Genomic DNA, 26,367 nt, shown 5'->3' with positions numbered 1-26,367 from the left:
CAAAAGAGAATATAAACATTTACTGTAGAAAGCTTAAGAGTAGGTGCTCAATTATTCCACTTTGGTTAAATAAATTATCAAAACCAGTAAGATATGCTCAAAGAATTCTTAATATTTCTGTTGAAGCCTCTGTAGCATGATAGCTTAGAGGAAGTTAAGTTTCTTGACAACACTGACTCACCTTAACTGGGACCCTCATGACAATCCTCCAGGATGTCAGAGGGACCTGCAGACACTACAATGGCAATCCAGCAAACGTCCCAGCCCCACACCTACACAGAGCTCATGCAGACCCTCAACATCTCACAGCAGTCTGCACAACCACATCCTGATGCCAGATCCCCTGGTCTTAACACACCAGATACCTTCTCAAATGGTAGAACATGCAGACTTTCCAACCCAGGCTCTGTGCCTCCCAGACCAAAGTTCCCCCTTGGGAATTGCCAAGTGACTAATCTGTCTAACAAGTAATACTGCCAGATTACAAAAATCACTCATTCAGACAATGCTGCAAGTATGTGCATAGCTGACTATATTTAGATCAGATTTACAGCCAGTGCCTGCTCAGTTCACTCTTTTCTTCTGCCTAAACCACCAGCAAAAGACAGTCCAGGTAGTCAAGCCACCTTTTGAAAAATGACATCTATTGTAGGTATTACAGAATGCAATGGAAACCAACACCAAAATGAAAGTGAGAGTCCATCAAGCGTTTTCACAGCTTCTGCAGTACCTTCCTGTTTCACTCTATTCACTCCACTAGACCAAGCCTGTGGGAACACCAAATGCAGCCCTCGGATGCAATAGAAAAAAACAGGACACAACTTTTTTCCATGACTGATGCATCTTTAAAATGTAAGATAAAAACAATCCATTGCCATTCATACTGAAACCAGAAGTAATTTATGATTTTTCTAGTTTAAAATTTAGTGCACCCAAATCACTGCATCACAGTTATGTGCCTTGACAAAAATGGGACAAAAACTTTAGAAACCACCAGCAGCATTTAACGCATGAGAAGCCACAGAACAGCCACCCATTTTTCCTTTAGCTTGCATCCACCAGCCACAGACGTAACTCCTGAACTATCTCAGCTATGTCAGATGAAACAAGTACACAAGCTTACAGTCAGCAGGGCTAGCCTGCTTTTCAGAGTGCTGCTTTACAAACCAGGCACTGAGGTCATGTAATTTGGATGTAGCCAATGAGCAGATCAGTAGATGTGGGAATGTAACTCGCTACTGAAGAGTCCCCATTCAGCACTCCAGTTACATTGAGCTATGAAGGGATTCATACTCAGAAGCATTTACCATTAGGTCTCAAAGATATATTTATGACCAGTGTTTCCTTTTTTCCAGTTTTACATATTGAAAAGACATGAACAAAAACAAAGAATTTAAGCTGCCTGTTTGGACAGTTAAAGGAATATCCACACACTCCAACAGCACATCAGCACTACCTGGATGCTTTCCACTGAGGACAGCCACCAGGCTCCTGCAGAGCAGGAAAGCCACAGTGAGACTGAGCACAACTACACTGCTGAGTCTTGCAATCCAAAGTGTAGGAGCTTGGCTGGGGAAAGACAGCATGAGGGGCAGAAGGCATCACCCTCTGTTCTTCTCCAACAAGCCCACGCTTGAACGGCTGATGAAAACCCAAAGGACTACAAGAGTCACAAAGACACCCTAGTGGTCTACAGCACAGACCTTATCCTCACAATTTGATTTCTTTTTATGAAAGGCAATGATGAGATGCCAGAAGACGAACAAAACCTGCATTTGCAAAGGGAATGGAAAAACAGAAGCAGGTGGTCAAGCAGCTAAGCTGGCAGAGCATTTGGATGGCAGCCGAATGGCCTGGATTCGGTCTTCAGTAAGGTCACCAGGGCCTTCCACTACACACACAGCTACATTACTTGAAAATTTAAATCATATTTGTGATGAGAAAACAGAAAGCACTTTCAAACACATATTTAGGATTTCAGAAGTGAACCATATAAGAACAGACATTTTAAACATTCAACTACAATTATTAATTTATTATGAAACGTGTATTATTTTCAATAAAAAAGCCATCAGACAAACACTATAGGCATTCATCACACTTCTGCTGCACAGTTCATGATAACAGAGACTCAACTCCTATCACTCTCTGCCACAGCCCTTTGTGATGATATTTTGAGCAGCACTGGTACACATGTACTCACACATGCTTGCTGTGTTTTCTAACTAAGAGTGCCTGCCAGCAGACTGAAGGCTCACTCTACACAGAAGCCTATTAAAATTTAAAAAAAAAGAATTTGAAAGAAAAAAACAAATCCTGCAGTCAACCTTAGTTTAACAAAACACTAAATCACAGTCACTCATCCCTTCCTACACTTCTGAACAAATACATACTCTTCTTTAATAAATAGTATTTTTTAGTACACAAGTTCTACTGGTCTGTACTTTACTGAGGTGAAGTGACAATACAGGGAATGCTAGTGTATTGTACAGCAAACAAAGCATTGCTTTTAAAGCCAAGTGAACGTGTCATTTAATCAAGGTAACTTCCAAGTGGTGAAACCATACTTACAAATGAATTCAAACTCGATTCCCAGCAGACACAGGACACTGACAGAATGCACTACCTTGGTAAAACAGCAGGAACATCTTACAGATAAGACCTGCAGTGTCTAATTCTTTCAACATCTACCACTGTCTCTGTCATTTGTAGGTCACACAGTGACTGAATCCTCAAGTTGCAGCTGAATGCTGCCTATTCCTAGCAAATTCACCAGCACCTCAATGGCTGGAGCACACAATACAGCAAAGAGCATTACCCCATGAGCTCTCAATTCAGTCGCTTCTTTGGTCACAATTAAGTATTGAGCCAAAAGTTTCCAAGCAGCCTTCTGCAAATGAGAAACTCTGTATTTTCAGGAACAGTTTGTTCAGATAGCAGGGAGCCCTGAGCCAGAGGACGAGGACTTTTGATTAGCCCAAAGCTCATTAGCAACATTCAAGAATCTCTCAGAGTCGTTATCTAGCAAACTAAAACCTGCATGACCTACCAACTAAGATAAAGACAACTGATTACAGACAGCTCAAATCTGAGGTCCCTACCTAAAACCACACAGCTAACACGATTCCATGAAAATTCAAGCTGAATCAAGTGCTGCAAAATCTTGACATGGTCTTGTTTCTGAAGTGTACTTTAGTAAGATCCAGTCAGCACCAGAAGTAATCTTATGTATATGGTTTCCAAACCATAATCCCTGACAAGCACATCATCCAGAAACACTTCCCAGATCTGCTTTCCCCACTGTGTTTATTCTGCAAGTTTTGCAGCAAACCTTAATTACAACTTCCCTACTGGAAAGGCAGGCAGCAGATGCCACAAACCAGACCATCAGGGAAGCATAAAAGAAGATTCTTATAAACTTTTCAACACTTTAATTTATTTTTCTGCCTTTCACTATAGTCATAACTCCTTACTCTGGGTCTGACTACCAGCTTTTCCCCCTGTAAGTTCATTAGTAAACCCTGATAAAACCACATGGCAGTTCTGACCTCTCTGCCCCTGCCTGTCGTTTCACTTGCACTCTATAATCCCTCATCCAGTCTCTTCTGAAACCCAGTACCTTCAATTTTCTACTGGGTCTGCCAAGCCTAAATTTGTAGGTACATGTGTTCAAGTCTCCCTCCATTTCCAATTGATACTGCTACAATAACCTGTGTCCATATTTACCCAAAAAGCCCCTCCAAAAATACAAATAAAATACATACTTAACATAAGTGTTTTCAGGTCACATACTTCATGGATTATAGCAGTTCACCTTCTCAATGCTAACATGCAAAAGGTTTCTGGGTAAAAAACAGTTTGCAAGTAACCACAAAACAATTGGCATTAGGTCTTTGTCTATAACTCCATACAACTGTGCAGGTAAATTTCTTTTTCACGTTATGAGAAACTTAAGCTAATTTTGCCTGAAACTGACATTGTATAGAAAGTACAAAAGGCATCATATTTGCAAGAAGCACGTGGGTAAATTAAGCAGGGGGAAGGGTAGAAGTTCTGCTTCTAAGTCATCATTGTAGGAGACGTTAGAAGAGCCAAGTGCCAGCAAAGCCTGCCAAGCGCTATTCACCCACTCACACACGAGTGAATAATGCTGCCTTGAAGAGAGCTTGACACGAGATTACAAAGCAAATTCTATGAAATTCTGCTCCCTCTCTAAGCCTGGGGAATTCGAGGTATTTAAATCAGGTATGCTACGCTGTTTGTGTGCTGCAGCATTTCACAGGAGCAGTGTCAGCAGCTCAGTGGCGTATCTGGAGCCCCAGCATTCCTCTCACCTCCCCGGGGCCCCCGTGACATACCACAGGCTGCAGGAATGCCTCATATGTTCATTAAGTCAACATCCATGCAGAACACAAATTTCTTTGTGGCTACTACAAAATAACTAACTCTAGGAAAAAGTAAAAGTATTTTATGGCAGAACTACGCACCGATGAATTTCTGGAGGTAAAGTTCTCTGGAGTGGAAGGAAAATGACTGCATCATGGAATTACACAGCATCCAACCTTTGTAACTAAAAAGAAGCCAAACCAGACCTGCCCAAACAGCTCTCCTATTAAATATAGATCTGAGGAGACCAAGCTATTCCTTTCAAAACCACTTTTATATTTCATCATGAAATTGTCTTTGTATCTAATCTTCCATAAAAGATATCACCCACCAAACACTTCCTTTTGTGAACTGATAGGGCAGTGTTGTTTAAAAAAACCAAAAATGTAACATGCATGCAGATAAAAAGGCTAAGGGTTATCTAAACTCTCTTTGCAAAAAACAAAAGGAACACTGATGCCTGATAACAACTATTTGCCCCTAAAATTTTAAAGGTACTTCAACAAATCAAGACTTCATGAGAAAAGTAAATATTGACATTGTCAGACAAGTTCCATATTTTAAGATCACACTATAGAACTCTTTATAAACAGAACCCGGGCTATGAGCCAAACAACAATTATCAGACATATGATAGCTCCTTTTTTCTCCTCCTCACCTCCCCGTTCATTGTGGTAGGGCTGAACAGCAGGGACACACAAATTCAAAACCTTGTGTGACAACTGGTCAAAAATACACTTAGTAATTGAAGTATCACAAGCAAGGTGACTGACAATTTGAGGAAACTGAGAAAAAAAATATATCCCCAGTTTATGGATCAAATTCCAGTTCTTATTCTCATACATTTCTGTACATTAAACACACCTACTCCCAGAGGGTGTTTCAGATTTTAAAAATGCATTGAACACAGCAAAAGTGATTTCATAACTAGACTAACTTAAAAGGGGAGAAGACACTGAAGAACATGCCTCCAGTATGATGTTACATATGTGATGTAACTTTATAGCTACCACACCAGAAAATCATAAGGATGCTGTTTTGTATTTAACAGACACTGAGAAGTCTGGTACCCATAGATCACAGCCAAACCAAACAATTCCTCCTGCGCTGAAGGTTCTTGTTATGTATCCAAAACTTATTTTGGTACAAAACAAACAATGCATAATTAACCAAAGAGTATTCTCTCTAAGCTTGAGTTGTAGTTTCAGACCTAAAAAACTGACAGCCAGAAGTGAGACAAATGAGCTCTGCAACAGCGGGTGAGAGCCAGAAGGGAACAGGACTGTGGCTCAGGCACTTCACTGATGGTTTCCAGGAGAGCTAACACAGAAATAGCCTCAGCAAAGAAGAAGAGGGACAAGACTAGTAGGGACAGTTGGAAGAAGAAACTGCCAAGGCCCCTTCCTCAAATTTATTCCCCAATATATTGCTGGATGAAGAGGCAATGGAAATGCTTAAGAGCCATCATTCTGGAGAAGCAGCAGTTTTCATTCAAGTTCTTATAACAACCATATTATTACATGTCATCATTATAAAATATTTACTATAAAGTATTTGTATAACATCAAAAATTTTATTGTGAAACTGTCAAGTATGAAATATTTTTGTTATATCAGGCAGAACTGTTCATTTTTTCTTTTGCGTATTTTGATTTTGAAAGTACCTTATGTTTACCTATCTAAGTTCTGAATGCAGCAGTAGGACAAAGACTTCTCATAACTATGTTAGAAGTATGACACCTGATGTACTTTTACCAGTTCTCAGTTCTGTCACTTTCTACCTTTTTCCATAAGTTCTGCTCCATGGCATAATTTGACTAGTTTTACATCCACAAAATTGAAATTACATCTTTAGAGTTTTTATTTTCTGATCTTGTGACACTCAATCTATTTTAGCAGCCTGCTAAGGGCTCACAAAAAATCAATCTCAACTTCATGTCCAAAACATATTTGGACAGTCCTGCTTGTTGCAAGGAAGACCAAATTTAGGATTGCAAAAAGAGGTAATTGCTCACAAAGTAGCCTCTGGAATAAGAAAGCACTTACTGTGCTTGGCAGTAACTTATAATGTGTAAGAGTTTTATAACAGTGGATTATGTAAACAAAACACACATTAATCCAGACCAAACGGCTGGATAAGATGACATACAGTTTATCTATCAGTTTGTTATTTGCTCCTGCCCCATGAAAAGTGTGATATATTCTTGATAGGCAAACTAAATTTCTCATTAGGCTGTAGCTTTCTGTTACACCTCATCTGGTGTGCCTGCAGGCACAGGCAGGGCACTGGGGTCCTGCCATCCTCTGCGCTCCCAGCTGCGCCCTCCCTCACCTCCCCCCACTCTGGCACCCTTTGGCAGACAATCCAAACCCAGCTAGAGATGCTGATGCAGTGTAAATACCTCCCTGCCAAAAAAGGTGATTAGTTTCCAGCCAGATCAGCTCTCTCAATCACTCATCAGAGAAGCTGTTACAAAGGCGTGGGGGGAAGCACAGGGCCAGAGCTGGGTGAGCCCCAGAGCTTGCCTGGCCACGCTCATGCTGGTCCCCAGACAATTACATTCTGCTCAACAAAGTCTTACCACATAATCAAGACAATATGCTATTCTGAGTTTCTTGGATTACTTTAACATTTGGTAGGGTAGCTGTGCATATTCAGATCCTACACAAAACCTGCTATTTGTAGCCTGCAGAGCGCTTTTTAAGGTTTTGCATGAGGCACGTAAAAACATAAATGGAATTTTACAGAGGTCATTAACAAGCCAAACTTATGACGGCTCAGCAGACAATAAATCCACTTCATGGACTAACCAAAAGATCTTAACTTGCTAGTTTAAGAGTCCATTCAGTACATATCAGCTAAATAGGTTTATTCTGGACCTTTGCCTCTCTGAAAAGGGGCACCTCCTCATCAGTCCAGTCCCTTTCTACTTGGTCACTATTTTGCTGGGGAACTCAAAAAGAGTCAAAGCACACTGATGGAGACCACAGATTTCTATCATCTGTACAACCATATTTGCATGTCAATTATGATGCTGTTAACTGGCTGCTCAAAAAGAGCTGGAGGGAATATTTATCAATATAAATCCAAACATATCTTTGTAAGAATCCTGATGAAAACTGATGCAATTTTTCTAATGTGGCAGCTGCACTTTTCCTATTTACTAGGTTACATTTTTCAGATTAGATTGGGAAAACTGGGACCAACATATTTTGTGCCTGATTAACAGATAGACTTTATCTCAGCCATTAAAACTGCTGCCATTTAATGCACCTATTAAATATACATTTTTAGAGGCACTGCTATTCAAGCCCGGCCAATTTGGCAGAACCGAGTCTTTGCAGAAGTGAAACAAAGGAATACTTTTCTTTGCATGCAAACACATTAAAGATCAACAATTTTCAGTCTGAAAGGCTTCCCCAGGAATTTTCTGAATGTAAACAAGCAAGAGTACACTTAAGCTTGAAGATACAACAGCAATAGATTCAGTGTCCAACACTGGGCAACAGAGAGGTAGGAACAGCTCGACTGACACTACTCATCCTTCATGCCACCAGCAAGCCAAGGCTTTTCATCAAGAGAACAAGTTTTGGGTATTGCTTCTTGAAGCACGTTGTAATTGCTCAGGTTGAGATAAAGCTACTATTCATATTTTTTTTTAAATAAACCAATAAAACAATACTGTTTTCTAGAAGCAACCACTGACGGCAGCTTGAAAGAAGTAACACTGCAGGCAATTATGGAATAAGTGATTTCCATGTAACATGGCTAAGGCTGGAGAATCCATTACCTCAAATTCCTCAGAATATTGCTTACCATGTTACATTTCCAAACACTATCTCCAAAGAAGATTAAACTGTAAAACCAACAGCTGTCTCATATGCAAGAACACCACACATTTGCCTGGAAAAACATATATTATTTTGGTATTTTACATATTTTCAGCATCTCTTACAATGTTTTTTTAATTAACTGGTGAAAAGAAATTGTCTTTGGCTAATTAAATCATTACAAAAAGCCTAATTTGTCTGTTGTCTTTTTTACATACAAGTCTTTTGTCTTCCAATTCAATCTGAAAAAAAAAAAAAAAATCAAAATTTAAGTGATTGACTTGAGCTTTCCAGTAATGGAAACAACCAGAGAATCTGTAATTTGACATGCTTGCTATTGCCACTGGCATATTTCACCAAGACAAATAAAATGGCAAAATACGTGCAGGCAGATACGTCTGCCCTTATCTCACCTATTTTACCTGGCAAAAAATAGGAATAAGCCCATTTGTTCAACACAGCTGAGAACTTAGAACCAGTGGCCCAATGAGAAAAAGCATTCAGGTCTTCTTACTCCAAATGGAAAAAAGGATATCAATATCATTTTGGCTTGACTTATAATCAGATAGTAATTTTTTTTTTAATAGGGGTAGGTGGAAGAGTAGAGGTTACAAACCCAATAGAGAACTGACATGTGTTTCTTACACTGAAACAGAAGAACAAGGATCTTCTGTTTTCCACCTTAGGATTTCCTCTTTTTTTGTCCTAAGTTTTACAGACCAAAAAAAGGAAGGAAGCTGGGGGCAGGGGGCGAATGAAGAGGAATAGGGAAGAAACAGATAAGTAAAGAATGTTTAAGAAGTTTCCACTATTAACATGAATAACAGAGCAGCTCTGCCAACTGTTGTCCATGAAATTGTTTCAAAAATACAGACTCATATTTCTTCTTTATCAGAGTGAGAGGAAACAATCTTAACGCCAGAAGGAGCACTTCTAAATCCCATGCAAAGACACAAACTGCATGCCAAGCTCTCTATTCTCTGTGCACTGACAGGCCTGGTACAGATGGGAAGAAAGGAACCATGCAGCCTAGGAAAAGAGGCATATTCCTTGAAGATACAATATATTATCCAGCTTTATTTCTTATCAAAACTACCACTATCACTTGCCAAAAAATAACATTTACAGCCTGTGGCCCATCACCATCCTGCTTAGTTTCAAGCAGCATACCTCAGAGCTGCACCAAAAAGTCTGTGAGTGCTCCTCATGGGTGTACCTATGGATTCTGTGGTTCAGTGATACCTCTGCTGACATTTAAGTTACTCCATACTATATTTTTCTCCAAAAGATAAGATAGTGTACTTAAAACCCAATAGCCATCTTCACACAGGGCTTTTTTTGGAAAAAAAAGTTAATAGTCTTTATTTTATAGGTAACATCACCTACAGAAGTATGAGAACACTACCTCATAAAAGTACAACTACTGCACACTTATATAGTCTATAACATAACTCCTGCTTGATCAAGGATCAAGCTGTTATTTATTAGGTTTTTATAATAAAAACAATGAAATAACAGAAATTTGCACTCAGGCCATGGAACAAAACAAAGCATCAAGAGTACTGGTGTATCCTGTCCCAACCTGCCCAATATCTTGTACATATTCACCTCACTACACTACTCAGCAGAAAATTTAAAATAAGATAAGACTTGATGGAGTAATCATTTAATATCTGCACTGCAACCTGTAATTTAAGAGTTGCAAAAGAATAAAACAACATTCTTTTACGTAATACCCTATTATGTAGCAAATGATTTATGATAATGAAAGAAAATGCCTTGCTCTAAAAACAGCAAAGGAGAATTCCATAATTTCTATTATGGAAGAGCCCCTATTAGACAGTTATGATGTCCTATCCACAGTGTATGTAGATTCTCACTTACTCAGTGATAAGTATTCATGAAAATGCATCAGTATACACCCTTATAGTTAAGGGCTCATTTTGCATTTCTAATTAAAACTCAGAAATCATAATTTCAGTAAAAACCATAACAAAATTCAAATCAACAAATCCCAAGCAATGGATTTCAAAGGGCACCACATTTTTTCTCTGCTGCAGAAAGGACAGAACAAGCACATGATTTAGCTACTGACTGCATTAGACCAGCCACCACCTACTTCCAGAGCCTTGAAAGCACAAAAACACACACTTGACATCCAGTAACACAAAAAGCAGAACTGAAATAAATTTATTCCTCAAACACCTTAAGTGAGTCTTGGTAATTAACAACTCCATTTTCAGTTTTATTACCTCATCTACTAGTATGGTTTTCTACACAAAAACTATCAAGAAAACAAAATTCTTTGTACTGAGTAAACATGCCTTACTCACTTTCAGTTGAAGTAATTTCAATAGTTACTATTAAAGTAGATAAATAATTGCATGTGAATCCAAAAAAATAAGTTGACTTGGTTCCTGAACTGGAGAAAGATGAAAGGTGCAATCAGTATCCGCAAGGGGTCTTTTGCTACAGTAAAACTTTTGATTTTTTAATACTGCAAAACTAATTTTTATCCTACTTTCTTTACTCAAAACAACAAAAAAGACCAAGCACAATGCATGACAGATTGCAAAATCCAAGCTTGTTTCTTTGTCCCTATAGCACAGGTGACTTTCACAGCTACACTGTTTGCAGCTCTCCTATTCACCCATAAGCATCTGGAAGTTAGATCAGCATTATTTTTAAACAAAACATTTCAGGTGCCCAAAAAATGCAAAGTTGACAAGTTATCATCTTTAAACTATATAACTGGGAACATAAATTCTGAGTAATCAGAAAAACACATTATGAACACAAACTGCAAGCAGCTGACTTTGTTCTCTTGTCATTGTAGAGATCTGAAAAACACATTCCTTTAAACATACAAAAGCAAACTAATGGCAAATCATTGTGGCATCCAAGCATCTTTGGTTGCTTATCATGACTGCTTCTCATAAAAAGATCTGCTTCTGCTAGTGACTACAGTTCCCAAATTTCATCTCTCAAATCTGTCAAACAGGGTGCTTCCAACAGGCATGCGAGAGAAGGGAAATCTGGGAGTCGGTGTGGCTGACAAATGGAATAAATAGCATCAAAGAGAAGTGCCATTCAGTAAAGACACAGAAGCAGAAATCATCAGCTGACAAATACAGGATGGAAGGAGGGCTGTCTAGACGAGCGTATTCCGGAGCAGGATCTGAGGGATTGATTAGCAGCTCCCGACTGAACGCGAGTCAGCGCTGCGACAGGAACAAATGGCACACCAGCAACGACAAGCAGACAAGACTCATCCCTAAAGCACACACTCAGATGCTCGTGCTTTAGCTGATAAAGTTTCCCTGCCCAGGTTTGAACATGGATCAATTGGTCATAGATATGAACATATCATTTACAAGACAGAATGAAATGACTGGAGCTACTTGACATAAGGAAAGGTCCTGGCGAGTCTTCATATATACACAATGATACATTTCAAGAGGAAAACTAATCCAGTGCTAAACACTTACTAGGCACTGAGATTGCTAAGCACTGACTGCAGAAGTTATGGATGCTCTGCTATCAGCATTTTAAAAAGCATATTGGCAAATATGCTCCAGAAGTGACAGCTAGAGTTGACCTGGCCTTGAGAAAGCAGTAAAGATTAAATCTCTCAAAACTCTTCCTAAATATTTTTCTATAGTTCTATTTATCACCTTCAGGAAAAAACAAATTAAAAAGCAATCCTCTGCATTACATAATGCTAGAAACATTTAAGACAAATTAAATGCATGTGACAAATAAATAAAAAAGAGATATTTCCCACCAGGTTAGTCACCTAGCTTCCAAATCACTGGCAAGTGAATGGTGGTCACCTCAAAGTCATTCTGCCCAGCTCCTCACAAACAGATAGCAAGAGAATGAAGAAAAGCAAAACAAAAGTTTAAAAAAAAAGAAAGAACCCCCACGACACAGAGACTTTAAAAACCAAAGAAATGAAGTAACATTTCCCAAGGGTGCAAACTGTCTGCTCAAAGTGCCTTGTCTCAATTGCTGAATACATTCAGGCGTCACAAATGATCCAAGCAGTCAAATGCTCTCCTCAGGATTCTCCCCAATCCCAAAACTCAAATTACAGAGAACTTTATAGAACAAAACCTACAGAGTGAATTGCACTCAGAAATGAGCTGGGAACTATGGAACACCATAGAAAACATTGTACAGGCTGCAAACACAAAACCCAATTTCATTCTGAAGTTTCCTTTCTGGGGTTAGGGAAGCAGAGAGATGAGTCAATGGCAGACACACTTGCAAAAAGCTGCTGAGATCTGCATGGTAGGAGTCCAGTAACCAATTATAGCTTCCTTGACAGAGAAGTTAGTGACTCCATCTCATGCTGCCTGAGCGTGCAGGAACAATCACAGATTACATTAGCCTACGTTAGATAAAAAAAACAAAACACCTAAAATCTCCTTTTCCACAGGGAAAACACATTCTCACCATCCTTTAATTCGCCATTGTTCCATGACATTTGGGATAAATCCAGCCCAGCTAGTAGCCTCACAAGTCCAACAGTGATAATGGTGGTAAAAAACCCTCAATACAGCGAAAGAGGAAGAAAGAGTGACATCAGTATACAGCTAACCATGAAATAACCACCAGAAATTTTCCTCAGGAGCTCCAGATATGTAGAGAATAGGAAAAAACTGGGTCTCTGAAGGGCACTACATAACACATTAACAAGCCAGCCAGCTCTGAGCTGTCCTTAGGAAATAGTGAAGACGTTCAAAACATTGCAAACCCATAAGGAAGTCTACAGATTTTTGGAGGCAGCTTTTTAAAATCAGTTTTAAAACCTTGATTTAGCCTTATTTCACCATCTTATTTGTTTAGTCTAAGACTATTCTTATGACCAAAAATTACTTAAGAATCTCAGCTTCATGTTCTGTACTCCAACAGAACACAGCCAGCGGTTTTTTTGTCCAAATCTGCAAGTTGAGATAATTCCATTTTTTAAAGACATTGAAAGTTACTGCTTATATAAGACTAGAAAAAAATACCACCTTTATTTGACTGACATACTAAATTGATATAAAAGCCTCCATGACAAATGTGTCATGTATCAAAAATGTTCCTATAGAAAATGTGTGGGTCTTTGTGATCTCAGGTAGCTGGAACTGGGGGAATATTTCATAATGGACTCCCACTGTCCCAGTGAGGCAAAGGGAGCACTGGTATCCTCATTCTTAGAGCCCCATGGTACCTCACCTCCACTTGCTTTCAGTGACCAGACATACAAACAGTTACAAGCTGTAACTAGAAAGCAAAAATCACCCTTCTATCACCACTTAGTTAAATGAACCCACAAATCCATTATAATTTGCCCTGCCTCAACTCTCAATAATTATTTAGACAACTTGACAGAAGTTTTGGATAGTTCGTTTCCAGTGAGTATGTTAGTCTAAGACAAAAATACAAAGTGAATTCCACATAGAAATGTGAGGCACAATTAATGGAGAGGAATGGAGGAAACAAGGCTTGATTGAAGACTTCATTTGCTTTTCCTGTGTGCCTCTTCAACAACACGAAGTGTTTATGTTTAACAAAACACATTATACCATGCTATTGACAGAGCTACTGTCAGCTAAACAAACCAAGTTCATTTACAGTAAAGTTAGTTGCAGTCAAAAAGGGGATTGCAGCATGGAGATAAGGATATCTTTGCTATCTTTCAATAGGACTGCTAGCAAGACTAGTTTGGCTGCAACTCAGAACAGGACACAAGCCAATTGATGTGGCTTTTGTCTATGTGCAAGTCAATACTGCTCCTGTGTTCAACTAATAGGCCTCTGTCTTTTTCCTCCTTTGAACCTCGTCTTAAAGCACAAAGCCATTTGAACCTTACACTTCTCTATCTATAAGCTAGGAGATGCCCAAACTTCACAGCCCCCCTCAGAAAGACACATTTATGGCTTAACCACACTAAAAATATCAATCACTATTTCAGATTGGCAGAGTTAAACTGGTATATTTTGCTGTACAGAATGACTTCAGCATCTGGAATACCATCCTGCTTATAAATTAGATGATACATTCAGAAACTGTTTTTAATTATTCTCCTTAATTAATCTTTCCACCCTAATCTAAAAAAATGCCTTCCAGAGGAATGCTGAGAAACTTTATGCTCAGTGAAAAGGGTAAATTGCCTACTTTGCAGAAAACATAACTGCACCCTCACAGATTCAGGTAAATCAAAGAAATCAGATGATATGGCAATATGCAGATCTGGTGAGACAAAAAGAAAAACAGATATCCTGAATATAGAGGATGAAACAGAACTTCTATCTTTACTCCAAACAGCAGCTACTAGGTAATTATTTAGTTCCATGATTTATTTATTACAGCTAAAATTTTCCAGTACACACCAACCAGTAAGAGTCACTTTTGAAAGCTACACCTAATGCTTTGCTGCCTGCAGAGCATCCAAAGCTAGGCAGTCTTAAATGATTCATTTTAACAAAGCATTTGATTGTTGTGCTAAGCAATATTGGCCATTGGTTGGACTCTATGATATTGGAGGTCTTTTCCAACCTAAATGAATCTGTGATTCTCTTGGGTTCTGAATTCACATAGATCAGCATACGGTATTTATGCAAGTCAACTCCATTGACATCTACCACATTTAAACATTATTAACAGCCTCTCCTAGCCTTTCATAGCATACTTTGTGCTAAATACTCCACAGAACTGACCACATGATCCTTCACACAATGCCACCACAGCTGAAGGTGTGATTCAAAACATACGCAATTTCAAAGCGAAATACACAAGCTTAACCTTCTGTTCTGAAAATACAGATATCAAAACCCAGACAAAGCAAGTTCTCAATATTGAAAAAATATTCCTGTTTCACTTTTAGCATCCTGAGGGATAATACAACATAACTGACAAAATCTGTAGCCTTGGAAAGAAAAACACAACTGTAGTACAAAAGGTGGCACATAAAAGAGCAGTAGGGTTTTCCTCATAGCAGCATGAATGTCTACCATGAAATGAACAAGCAGTGTGTCTGCCTATTAGTAAATAAACTCTGAGTTAAGCAACATGCTCAGTGAAAAAAAAATCAACCAGATATTATCAATAGCTAGCAGGCAGAAGTTAAACAATTTATAGAAGAGAAGACTGTGACTTGTGTTTCCTACCCCTCCAAGGGAGGGATCAGTCAGGCTGTGCAAGTGAGCAACAGCCACCTGGTCACCAGCAACCCTTCAGTGCAACCAGGTGGCTGTTGTCTGGTTATTCATCCATTTTGGCATCACAGTGGAAATGTGCAGCACACAGCATGTGCTGCAGATTTCAGACTGAAAATGCAGATGAGGTCTGATGTTGATACAAGTGCTGAGCTCTTTGCATAAAGGATGCATATGCTTGGTACAACTAATCGGGATTCTCCAAGGGGATTCCTAACGCACCCATTTTTCCAGAGCAGATAAACATACAAGTATTAATAGCTGTTTGGAAGTGTAATAATCCTAACAGTAAAAAAAAAGAAAACCCATAAGTTGGTCTATGGTGCAAAATGCAAAGTTTGATTTATGAGGTTCACTTCACATAAAGGTTAAACAAAATGCAAGTTTGATTTATGAGGTTCACTTCATTTAAAGTTTAAACAATTAAACAGCAAGATGCAAGCCTTTCTCCTGCCTCCCCTCCACGGCTATGTAGTACAATAGCTTACAGGGTAATTGGGTGTGAAGATTTTGCAGACAGCACTCATCATGCAGGTGAGTGAGCACATAGCATAAAAAGCAGTCCAAGAGAAAAATTAAATTTCTTTAGGTTAGTGTTTCAACATTTTGCAATAGTCATATTGAACTATTATATCATTCCCATCCTAGGGGGGCTGAGAAGCCAATTTGAACAGTGGCTTTTTGTTACTGTATTGAATAGCCTTTGGAAGCCAAATCACAGAAAACCAGGAAATGAATTTAAATAAGAATACACATCGTTTGGGTGACTATATTATATTTGCACAAATAAAGACAATCTTTGTAGTGGATCACATTTTCTGGTTGATCCAAGGAAGCTCTCTATTGGGAAATGGCAACTGTATCTCTTTAGCAGGAGTAAGATTTCAGTGACACCAGCTCTGGTAGGCAAGGCAGAGCTGAAGAGCTATTCACCTCTAAGTACCTGAAAAGGGTTACTAAACGTAGAAAAGCTTACTTAAGGGATATCTCCTAATTGTTTAGCAACGATGGCATAGTTAGTCAAATAAAGGGAACAGTTTAATCTGCTTTTCTTCAGTAAAAGAAAGATAGTGATTTTTAGCTCATGTATGGGAGGCGGGGGGAGGGGGGGACAAGAATGCTTTCAGTTGTGAAATAGCACACTAGGATCAAAAATAAAAATAAACAACAAATCGACGGAGAGGAGGGCTGCAGCTTGAAATACTTGACTGCTAATATCCAGCATGCCATTCCAGGGAGTCCCAGAGTGATTCTTAAGCCTCTTGCCCATCCTTGTAAAGAAAGGCGGGTGGCAGGATTAATCAATATCTTGCAACCCAGCTGTGACCTGACAAATAGAGAAGTCAAGAAAAAAAAATCCCGTCGATGATCTGTGTCATTTAGCATTCGGAAGACGACAACATCTGGGCTCAACTCCAGATGGGACGGAGCGGCCCCGCGCTCTCGGCTCGTCACAGCGCTGCTATACACACACACACACACAAAGGAGGGCTCGGCGCTCCTCCCGCTTTTCTCCAAAATGAACAACTCCGCGTTCAAATGCGACGTAAACACACGGAGAGCTGCCTACTACGCCGGCAGGTCTGTACAACAGTTCAGCTACACCCGTGTCAGAGGGGGCTATTGTCCGGGACGAGCGGCCGGCGCTCACCGGGTGTTGGCGTAGGCGGTGCCAAGAAAAATAAAATCACTGCGAGTCTCTCCAATCACTCCACAAGTCAAACCCGCGGGCTTCAGAGCCCTGCGCCGGGCAGGGGGGAGCAAACAGGCGAGGCAGCGCGGCTCCTACAAGCGACACTTTGTCTGGCATCCAGCGAAGCAGCGACAAAACCCCCGACGCGCGAACAATGCCCGCGGCCCCGTCGCCGCTCCTCGCCGGGCCGCCGGCGGACACCGTCTCCCACCGGGTCGCCGCTCCCAGCGATGTTTTTAGGCTGCTTTGTTCCCCGTGAAACGCCAGCCTTATCACCCAGCGCCGGCGGGGAGAACCGAGCGTCCGCCTGGGAGACTGGGGACCGGCCCCTGCCCCATCCCCTGGCAGGAGCGGGAGAAGCCGGAGCCGCAGCTTGGGCATCGGCCGCCCTTTGTTGCGCCCCCGGGGAAGGGGCCGCACCCCCGTGCCCTGACGGGACCTCGGCTCCCACGGCAGCGCTCACACGCGCAGGGCGCTGCCTTCGCTCCAGCGGGAAGCGGCAGCAGCGCCCCGCGGGGCGAGCCCGCTCTGCCCGGGATGCGCTCCCCGCCGGCAGCGCCGCTCCTCGCCCCCGCGCTGCCCCGCTCGCCTTCTCTTTCACTCACCCACGCCGTACTTCTCGTGCTCCGTGGGTATCCACATGCTCGCGGCGTGCGAGCGCCCGTTCCCCCGCCAGCCCCTCCGCCGGGAGCGGCGGTGGCCGGCAAGCGCGTCCGCTGCCCGGGGCTCCCGCCGCGCTCAGCCGCGGCTGCCCGGCCCCAGCGGCGAAGGCATTGTTCGGGCGGGCGGACCGACTGAAGCGCGCTCGCCGCCAGCCACTTATATTCCCCGTCCCGCTGCACGCCGGGGAACGTAGTGCCTCGATGCGGCCGCGCCCCTCGTCGCCCGCGACCGCGGGAGAGACTACGAGCCCCGTCTGGCCCCGCGCTCCCCGCCGGGGCGGAGCGGGGCGGAGCGCGGCTCCCGGGGGCCGGCCCTCGCCGGGCGGGCGGAGCGGCGGCGGCGGCATGGCCGCGTCCCGCGGGGCTGCGGGACCGGCGGCGCGGGGAGGTGAGTGCGCTGCGGGAGGCGTGGGGGTCTCACGTTGCGCTCCCCCGCTCCCCTCCGTTCCGCGATCCCGGCTTGGACGGTGGGACGGGGCTGGCGCAGCCATCCCTGGGATGGGGAGCGGCGGACACGTGTGCGGCAGCCGGGAGCGCCGGGGCCCGGCGCCGTGGGGCTCGCTTGTCGTCCGTCGGAGCGGGGTTCCGCGGAGAGCCGCGGACAGCCGCGTACCTTCCTCCCGCTGGTTACAGGGACGTGAGTCGTTCCGGTCCTACTGATGCCAGTCCTTCCTTCCACGTTTGGCACACGGAACTGTGGGGACAGAGTTTCCAACAGGCAGTCCGGTTGGAGAGGGAGTTGATGGCGGCAGTGCGCCGGAGCGGTGGGACGTGGGGCTGATGGTCCGGGGAGCATTTTGGCTCCTCACATAAATCTGTTTGTCAACGCACACATAGACAGAGATAGCGCAAAGCAGGCGGTGCACAGCGAGGAGCTCAAATGGTCCGTGGGGAATTACTGCAGGGATAAGCCAGGTGCCTTAAGCGGCAAGAACAGCAGGGTTTGTATCCTTGTCGAGAGGTGCGTACGTCTGCATCCTCGTGGAACGAGCTTAGCTAGAGCTCAGTGTCGATAAACTGCAAGAAATCCTCAGGCTACACTGATCCTGCTAAGATCAGTGCCTGCGTGTTTTGAGACAGGAGCAACAGCCTGGGTTATGTCTTCTGGTCCTGTGGAAAGGCACAGACCGAAAAAAGGGAGAAAAGCAGTGATAATGATGCTGCTCTGCAGGCCTTACCAAGTACAAGTGTTCTCTAAAATGAGTATGTCTGGTTTTAGAAAAGTGTTCTCTAGTGAAATCAGTATTCTGAAGTGGTATCTAGAGATTTTATGGGTTTCTTTGGTTTGATCCAAATGAAAAAATAGTTTAATGTTTTCACATTTAAGAGAAGAGAGTAGCTTTTGGCTCAGGTTGACTTTTAACTTCTACTGTCAAGTCATTAATAGTGTGAAGGACACAATGAAAGGAAGTTATGTACAAGCAGGCAGTTTCAAACCTACAGTTAGAGCACTTTTATTCTGTGTTTGGGTTCACTACTAGTGAGTAGTCTTTAAAGTGACATTTGTGTTGTTTGTCTAGTATGTGCCCTTATTCTATTCATGAAAGTAAGACCAATTTAAGCTAGTAGTTAGAGCAGTACTCTTGCCTTATTTCTGGGTTTCAGTATGTTGGCATGAACCTCATACATGAAAAGCCAGACCCTTTTAGAGCATTTCCACACTGGTGTAATTGCACCCGGAGGCAAAGCTGTGCTGTTCTAACTATTGGAAAGAACATGTGCCTGAGTCTGTGCAACTCTTCTGTCTATACATTGGTCTGTGGACTACTAGAGATGATGAGGTTACCCTGAGGTTTTTTTCAGATAACTCTTATAAAGACACTGGCACCAGTTCAAAGGAAAAAAGGAATTTTTGTGAGGAAAATGGAAATTCAGAGGCCCATGCTGTTTTCCTTTTACTGAGCACAAACACTCGTTGAAATGACTAGTAGACTTTTTCTGTATTTGCTCCCAGACTCACTTTGCATCCCCTGGCAGATCATTTGGAGTCTCTAGGTAATGAAATATGTAAAAAATCACTGTTGAGAATCAAAATAATAGATGTCAGGCTAAATTAACTTTTATGTCAGCCTATAGATTTTCATGTGCTTTATCTCCCCATAAGACAGGTCTGCCAGCATGCTGGCTGGGAGTCATAAAATTTTGCCCCAGCTTTGTAACTGCTGTCTCTCATGTTAACCATGACTGACTTCAGCATTAACAATCTTCCCTTGGACAAAGGCAAGAATGTCCAATAGCTCAAGCAGCCTTTTCAAAATTATTTCTTTGCAACACAATTACATAGGGTCAAGAAATCTTAAGAGTATAAGTCACATTGTCTATGGGCAAATAAATACCCCACCCTAATATTTATTATTTCTCTGCCTCTGAACAAAATCCTTATTCATTCAAAGGTTTAACTTCTACAAAACTATTTTCTCTAGCAACATCTTGTACTTGCATGTGCACCTGAGGTGTGCCACTTACTTGAAGGCAGCATATAGGAAAATTAAATAATATGCTATTTCCTGGTTTGCTGATTCTATTTACAGGAAAGCCTGGGGTTTTATATTCTAATCCAGGATAGTGTTGCTTTCTAGTTAGTTTCTTCCAGCAGCCTTCACCAAGTGGCTTTTAATAAATATATCACTGTCCACAGTACAGTTTGTTCAGTCTGCCTATCAACACTTCTTGCAGCATCCGTCAAAGGATTTTAAAATGAGTATTTTATCTGGAAGTGTGTCTTTCATTGTTACATCAGTAGTCTGACAGTTACAGTTTCCTACTCAAAGTCTTCTTGTGCTCAAGTGCTTTTGAACACATGCTGCTGGGGTGCACCATGTCCAAGCACAACATGTCTGATTCCTTCCATGTCTCTCTGTCATATCCCATTTTTAAGAATATTCAGTTTACTCTGGAAAACAAAAGCTTGACTGGTCTTGCACAGGTCTACTTTTTTTTTTTTGTTCTTCCTAGAGAATACTCCAGTGAAAGCTGGAAGCTGGTTCGTTCCTGAAAGTACAGCCATTACTTCTTTTGCTCGACTCTTGAGTTGTGTTAGGGATGCTATTAGAGCTGCTCAACACAGTGGGCTCTGGAATGCAGGGTTTTCTCTTTCCTGGTCACTGAAAGGCAGCAGTCCCATGTACTCTCAGACCCAAAAGATTCTCCATGCAGTTTAATGGATGCATTCCTCGGTAGATTCGCAAGCACTCCCATGTTCACAGGCCACTTTGTGTATCAGTGTGAATTCTTAAGTCTGTTTAAATCCATTTCATAAAGTATACAAAATTCCACTATCACCTTCTAATCCCATCCACACACACCCTCAAAAATACCAGAGTGCATATGATAGTCACACATTTCCCCTTTCCTGTCAGTGACAAAACTCATCTTGAGCCGTTCAAGTATGTGTGAGTGGTTCCTTTAATGCCATTAGTTCCCATATTGGGCAGACACAGCTTACTGTCTCTGTTTTCACCTGCTCATTAACATTTGTGTGCAAACTGCCATTTTCCTTGTTGTTTGTTGTTTTTTTTATACTGAATAGTCCTTAACCAAATAACTGGTGGACTAGATGCCTTCCCAGCCCCTGCTTCCTTACACTACCAGTCCTATTCAGATCAGACTGAGTGCTTTACTTCTTTCCTCACTAAAATATCCACAGAGTGCATGGTGGTGAATGGGGAGCTGCTGGCTGCTTGTGTCCATGGGTGAGAACTCCAGCAAGGTGACAGAGCAGCCATTGCCCCGAGCACACAGCTGCCTCTGCTCATCTCCTCATTCTTGAGAGATCTCAGATCTTAGCCTGATGGGCAGCCCACGTGGAGCTGCCCCTTCCAGTTTCATGGGTTTAGAGATTGATGTCCTCTCAGTACCCTTCTTTAAAAACCCCCACCTGTTCCAAATGATCACCAATGGGGTTGCTGCATCCTCAGTTGTTTTCCCACAGGGCACTTTCAAGCATCCAGAATACCACTGGTGATCAGGTTAAATCTTCGTGTGTAGTAGAGGATTTCAAGACCTGAGGCTTCCATCATACTACAAATTTTGGACAGAGAGTGAAGAGTCCTTTTACTAGTAGGCATTATAAACTCTGTAAAGGATGCAGATTAATCATTGTGAACTGAACAATTAGCAATTACACCTGGAGTACAGGTTCACTAATTAATTCTGGAAGTGCAACACAATTTATTTTAATATGATGACCAGAATGGATCTCCTAAAGCAGTATTATTTTAAAATGTTTAAAGAGCCTTTTTTGTGATTTTTCATTTTAAAAAATCCAATCTCAAAGTCATTTTAAACATTTACCTGATAAGGAAGCGGATCTTTTGGAGGACTGGAAATTACTAAATTATTGTTGTAAAATCACCTTTTATGTGCTTTTCCGTTTGAAAATTGAAAAGGCAGAATCCCATCATGTAACTTGCAGTAATATTTTAGAGGCTTTAGCATTCACATCACGTTTCTTAAATAACTGACAATGGAAGAATATACAAGTGAAACTAAATATTTTATTAAACAGGTCATAATGGCTTAATAAAATAAGTGATGGATTGTATTGGTTGGTAACAGAGATCTGAAGTGCCCATGATTCCTGCCATAATTTTACAAATAATTGTGTCGTAAATGTGCAGTGTATTTTATCTGAAGACAAGGGGCATCCCCACGCCTCAGCATGAATGCATGCTTTCTGTAAGCACAAGGCATAGGATATGTTGTATTCCCCAAAAATACCCAATAAAGACTTGCTATTTGGTTTTCTCTGAATTCAGAATACTTTCAAAGCTTCAAAGCAAAGATGGATGTCCTTTATCTTTGCATTTCATTCTAGCATGCTAAGCCAATTCTTGCCCTCTCAGTAGCGAGTAAAGGCTTTGATACATGAACAAACTACATAGTATCAGCTCCTCTACACTCTAACCAGGCTCATTTAGTAGTGAGCCATTTCAGACTGCCTGGTGAGGAGGTGCAAGGCTCAAGCATGGTAACTTGTTAGCATGTTAAAGCCTTCAGCTTCTTCGAAACCTCTGCTGTCTTGCTGTTACGGCAGTGGAGCAAGAATGAGTGGTGTTTCATCAGTCCTCAGACTGATGAGGACCTTTAAACTGTTTCTGTATTGGCAAATATCTGATTCTTACCCCAAAAAAGTGTTTCTCATCACTTGGACAAGTGACAGATGTGGACATGCTTTATTTAGATGTAGAGGTATAGGCTAGAGAGGTACTTCAAGTATTTTGAGTGCTCTGAGGGTGACACAGATGCCAGGATAATTTGTTATGCCTCTTGAAACACCTCGTTCACTGCTTTGTTTTTACTGGGGAGTACTGGTTTTCTGGGAGAGCACAGAAGTTGTAGATTCTTGTCAGCAATGATGACTGCCACAGGGTGTGCCTGTCCTATAAACAGGTCTTAGAGTTCACCCTTTGAGACTTTAGCCAGCTTTCTGGATGAAGGGATGTAGGGTTTAAACTAGCATATGGTTGTGTATACAAACAGTAGGAAAGAAAGAAAAAAACTTAATTATTATGAAATTACAAGCGTCAAGCATTTTAACTTCAGTATAGGGTAAATTTGTCTATCCAAACAGCCTTCATAACCTTTCCCAGCCCTGTGTGCTTCCTTCCACCATGTCCTGTCTTGAAACCTCTGCTAGAACTCTGCAGCTTTGTGTGACCATTTATATCCTAAAACTGCAGTTGTTCCCAGTCTCTCTCTGAGGTTTTTGCTTCACATTCTCATCCACAAACTCCCAGCAGGCTGAATCTGGGAGAAAAGCCTGAAAGCATTTGAATGTCTTTCTGTGGGCTTTTTAAAGTAGCTTTAAATATTGCATCAATAAAAGCTCACACAATGGAGGAAAGAACATGACATTCAAGAAGAGGGAGAAAAAAAATGTGGTGAGTTTTGTACAACTTTAAAGCAGGTCTGTGCCTCTGAAGAGCTAGGCACATCATCCTGACCAGTGTCTCACTGAAATCAGGGAAATGTGTTTGTAAAAGTCTGGGCTCTTTGCAGAGTTATTGTCTACAGTACTTAATTACAGTCACTTGAATAGGAAAAGACTAGTGTTCAATGACCTGATGATTGTTGTATTAAATAATGCATTAGTCAATACCACTAAAACCACATAACCAGACTGAAGTTGTGCTGTGGCATCTCTGCTATGGTGGGGGGCAGGTTGGAACTAGGTGCTCTTTTCGGTCCCTTCCAACCCAAACAATAGCAGTACGTGTTAATTTTAATGTTTCCACAGGAAATGGTACAGCTGCAGTAATCCAGTCATTGATCCCAAGACCTGGTTTTCCAGCAGGTGTTTCCATGATCACTGCTTGTTTGCCATTCTGTCCTAATGTTCTGCTGTAGCGAACCTTTAAGTCAGAAATTGCAGTAGGTGTTTTGTCAGTAGCTTCAGTGGTCCACAGGCATGTCTGTTCTTTGTAGTACATTTCAACTGCGTTTCTTGAAACTTTCCTTTTGAATTTTTTGCCTCTTGTTTTCACTGGACCTTTCACTGGACACTATCTTCCCATTGATCTTTTTTATTTTTTAATTTTGTGTATTTTTCTCTGATTTTATGACTCACAGGCAGTGACCAGTGTGAAGTGGCCCAGCTGTTTGATTCTTGTTCATTGAGATGTCATCCTCCCATTTGTCTTTGGAGACTCTGTACCCGAGGACTAGCCACTTGCCCTGTAGTTGTAGCAGGTTAAACACCTTCTCTCTATCCCTTAGGTATAGAAGCTCTATAACTTGACATGCCATCTGTTTCAACCTCATGATTTTTTGTGTTATGTTGTGGCTCTGTTACAAATGATGAGGCCCAGTAGATGAAGGTGCTGCAGTCCCTGCAGCTGTGCTGCACGCTTTGGCATTTCTGCTCACACGAAGGGAGTGCTCCCGCACTGAACAGCCCCTTGGTGTAGATGCAGGCATTTCTGTTCAGGGCTGGGATGCATTTTTCATATACCTGAGCTCCAAAGCAATCCTGTTCACGTGCTCCAAAACCCATCTCTAGACCCAGCCAATGCACAAAGCATTGGAGAGTGATGGGGGGCTGCAGAGCTCCTGTGTGGGTCAGAGCTGTGCTGAGGTGCAAGACAGGGCTGGTGGGCAGCAGAGGGAAGCTTGGCACAGCACCTCCCATCCAGAACCTGGTACCCCGTGGCATGTGCCCCATGGTAGTGTCATGTGCCCCAGGGTAGGCTGTGAGAGCCGTGGTGGAAGGGCACAAGGCTCACAATGTAGAAACAGCAATGGTTGTGAAACAAATGCGTGCAGTTCTAAGTGATACTGCTGCCAGAGGAGCATTTTGCTAGCATTTGTCCTGACCAGTGTGCCAGCACTGAATTTTATTATGACTCCAAAGTGCATGAATAAATGAGGTAGAGCTTTTTCTCTAAAGACCAGTATGTAAAAAAAACATCCCGCTGGAGGTTTTAATTTGATTTTGTCTTTTACGGAATGAAAACATGCAGTCTGTGCTGTATTTTTATTATTACTGTACTAATTTAATGTTCAGGCACCTGATATATTTATACAGTTAGCAAAATGTTGCCTGAAAAATATAAACAACTTGTATCACTAATTCAAACATTCTAATTCTGTTTCTTGATGAAGTTAATTTCAGTTATTTTATCATCCATGTCCACGAGCTACATTAGTAAGCATATGTAATACTTAGGAAGCCGAGATCTGTGTTATGTGTTTAATGAATGCATGGAGGACAGTATCACAAAAATATTTATTTCAAACTCTGGTACAAAGTCAGAACACACTCATAAAAATTTTTATAGCTTGCAGTAAGATCTCCCTGGGATCTATAAGACCTAAAAATACTTTCCTCTCAAAATAATTTTCAAAAATGTATGTGTAAAGACTATAAATAGTGGCTTATTTGAAGTACAATCAAAGCTTTGTTTTCCTGGATCATGATATCAGTCTGAAGTATGTTGATTCACATCACTGCACACTATAATGAACTTTCCCTTTGAGCCACTGTTTTTCCAGCTTGAATACCAGTTTATGGAGGTTTGATTCTAAAACTAGAAACAACTTATTTTGCTACTTTCCGTCTGGAAAAGCTGCAGTTCACTGAGAAAGCAGCAACAGACCACAGAGATGCTAACGTCACAGGGCCTCTTCTTCATACAGATTCTTCATTAAGTATAAAATTCACTTAATTCAGCCTTGAAGGCTCTCTGTGTGTCAGGAAGCTCAGTCAGAATATCTGAGAGAGATTTCAGCCTGTTCTGTCTGTATGACACCCACACACACAAGGATGCCAGAAACAAGACCTCTCAGGATGCATTTTGAGGTTAGTTCTAATTTGTATGAGTCTGGAAAGATTTAAGTGCTATTTAAAATAAAAGTTTCACACTATTGGCAGTTTTGGTTTTTTTTTTCACATAGTTGCCTTTTTCAAGGAAAGTCTACCAGTGGAAAAGTTGTAAACCCTGCAATGCAAATGTTTTAGTTAGGATCATGGCAGAAATTCCCATCATAATAACGTGGGGGTGTCAGGAACTGCTAAAGCAGGATTTATGTTTTTAAGGCAAATCACACAGCCTTTGCTGTAGTTACAGAGAGTAAAGCAATGTTTAAAA

General features: G+C 41.6%; 2 protein-coding genes across 3 annotated transcripts in view; one reads left to right on the top strand and one right to left on the bottom strand.

The window, feature by feature from the left end:
* The window catches only part of DOCK4 (dedicator of cytokinesis 4), a 223,333-nt gene extending 205,459 nt beyond the window's left edge, over positions 1–17,874 (bottom strand). For both annotated transcript variants that reach the window (XM_084206500.1, XM_084206501.1), the window contains exon 1: positions 17,723–17,874. In XM_084206500.1, the coding sequence (XP_084062626.1) occupies positions 17,723–17,759 (37 nt within the window). In that variant the 5' untranslated portion in view covers positions 17,760–17,874. The remainder of the gene's footprint in view (positions 1–17,722) is intronic.
* A 232-nt stretch (positions 17,875–18,106) lies between these two features.
* The window catches only part of ZNF277 (zinc finger protein 277), a 39,677-nt gene continuing 31,416 nt past the window's right edge, over positions 18,107–26,367 (top strand). Inside the window, exon 1 of the mRNA XM_084206250.1 lies at positions 18,107–18,167. Coding sequence (XP_084062376.1) covers positions 18,125–18,167 — 43 coding nt within the window. The 5' untranslated portion in view covers positions 18,107–18,124. The remainder of the gene's footprint in view (positions 18,168–26,367) is intronic.

Source organism: Fringilla coelebs (assembly GCF_963513975.1).
Source record: "Fringilla coelebs genome assembly, chromosome: 5".
Classification (NCBI taxonomy): Eukaryota; Metazoa; Chordata; class Aves; order Passeriformes; family Fringillidae; genus Fringilla; species Fringilla coelebs.
The sequence above is the reverse complement of the archived record's forward strand: the minus strand, read 5'-3'. Positions and strand labels throughout refer to the sequence as shown.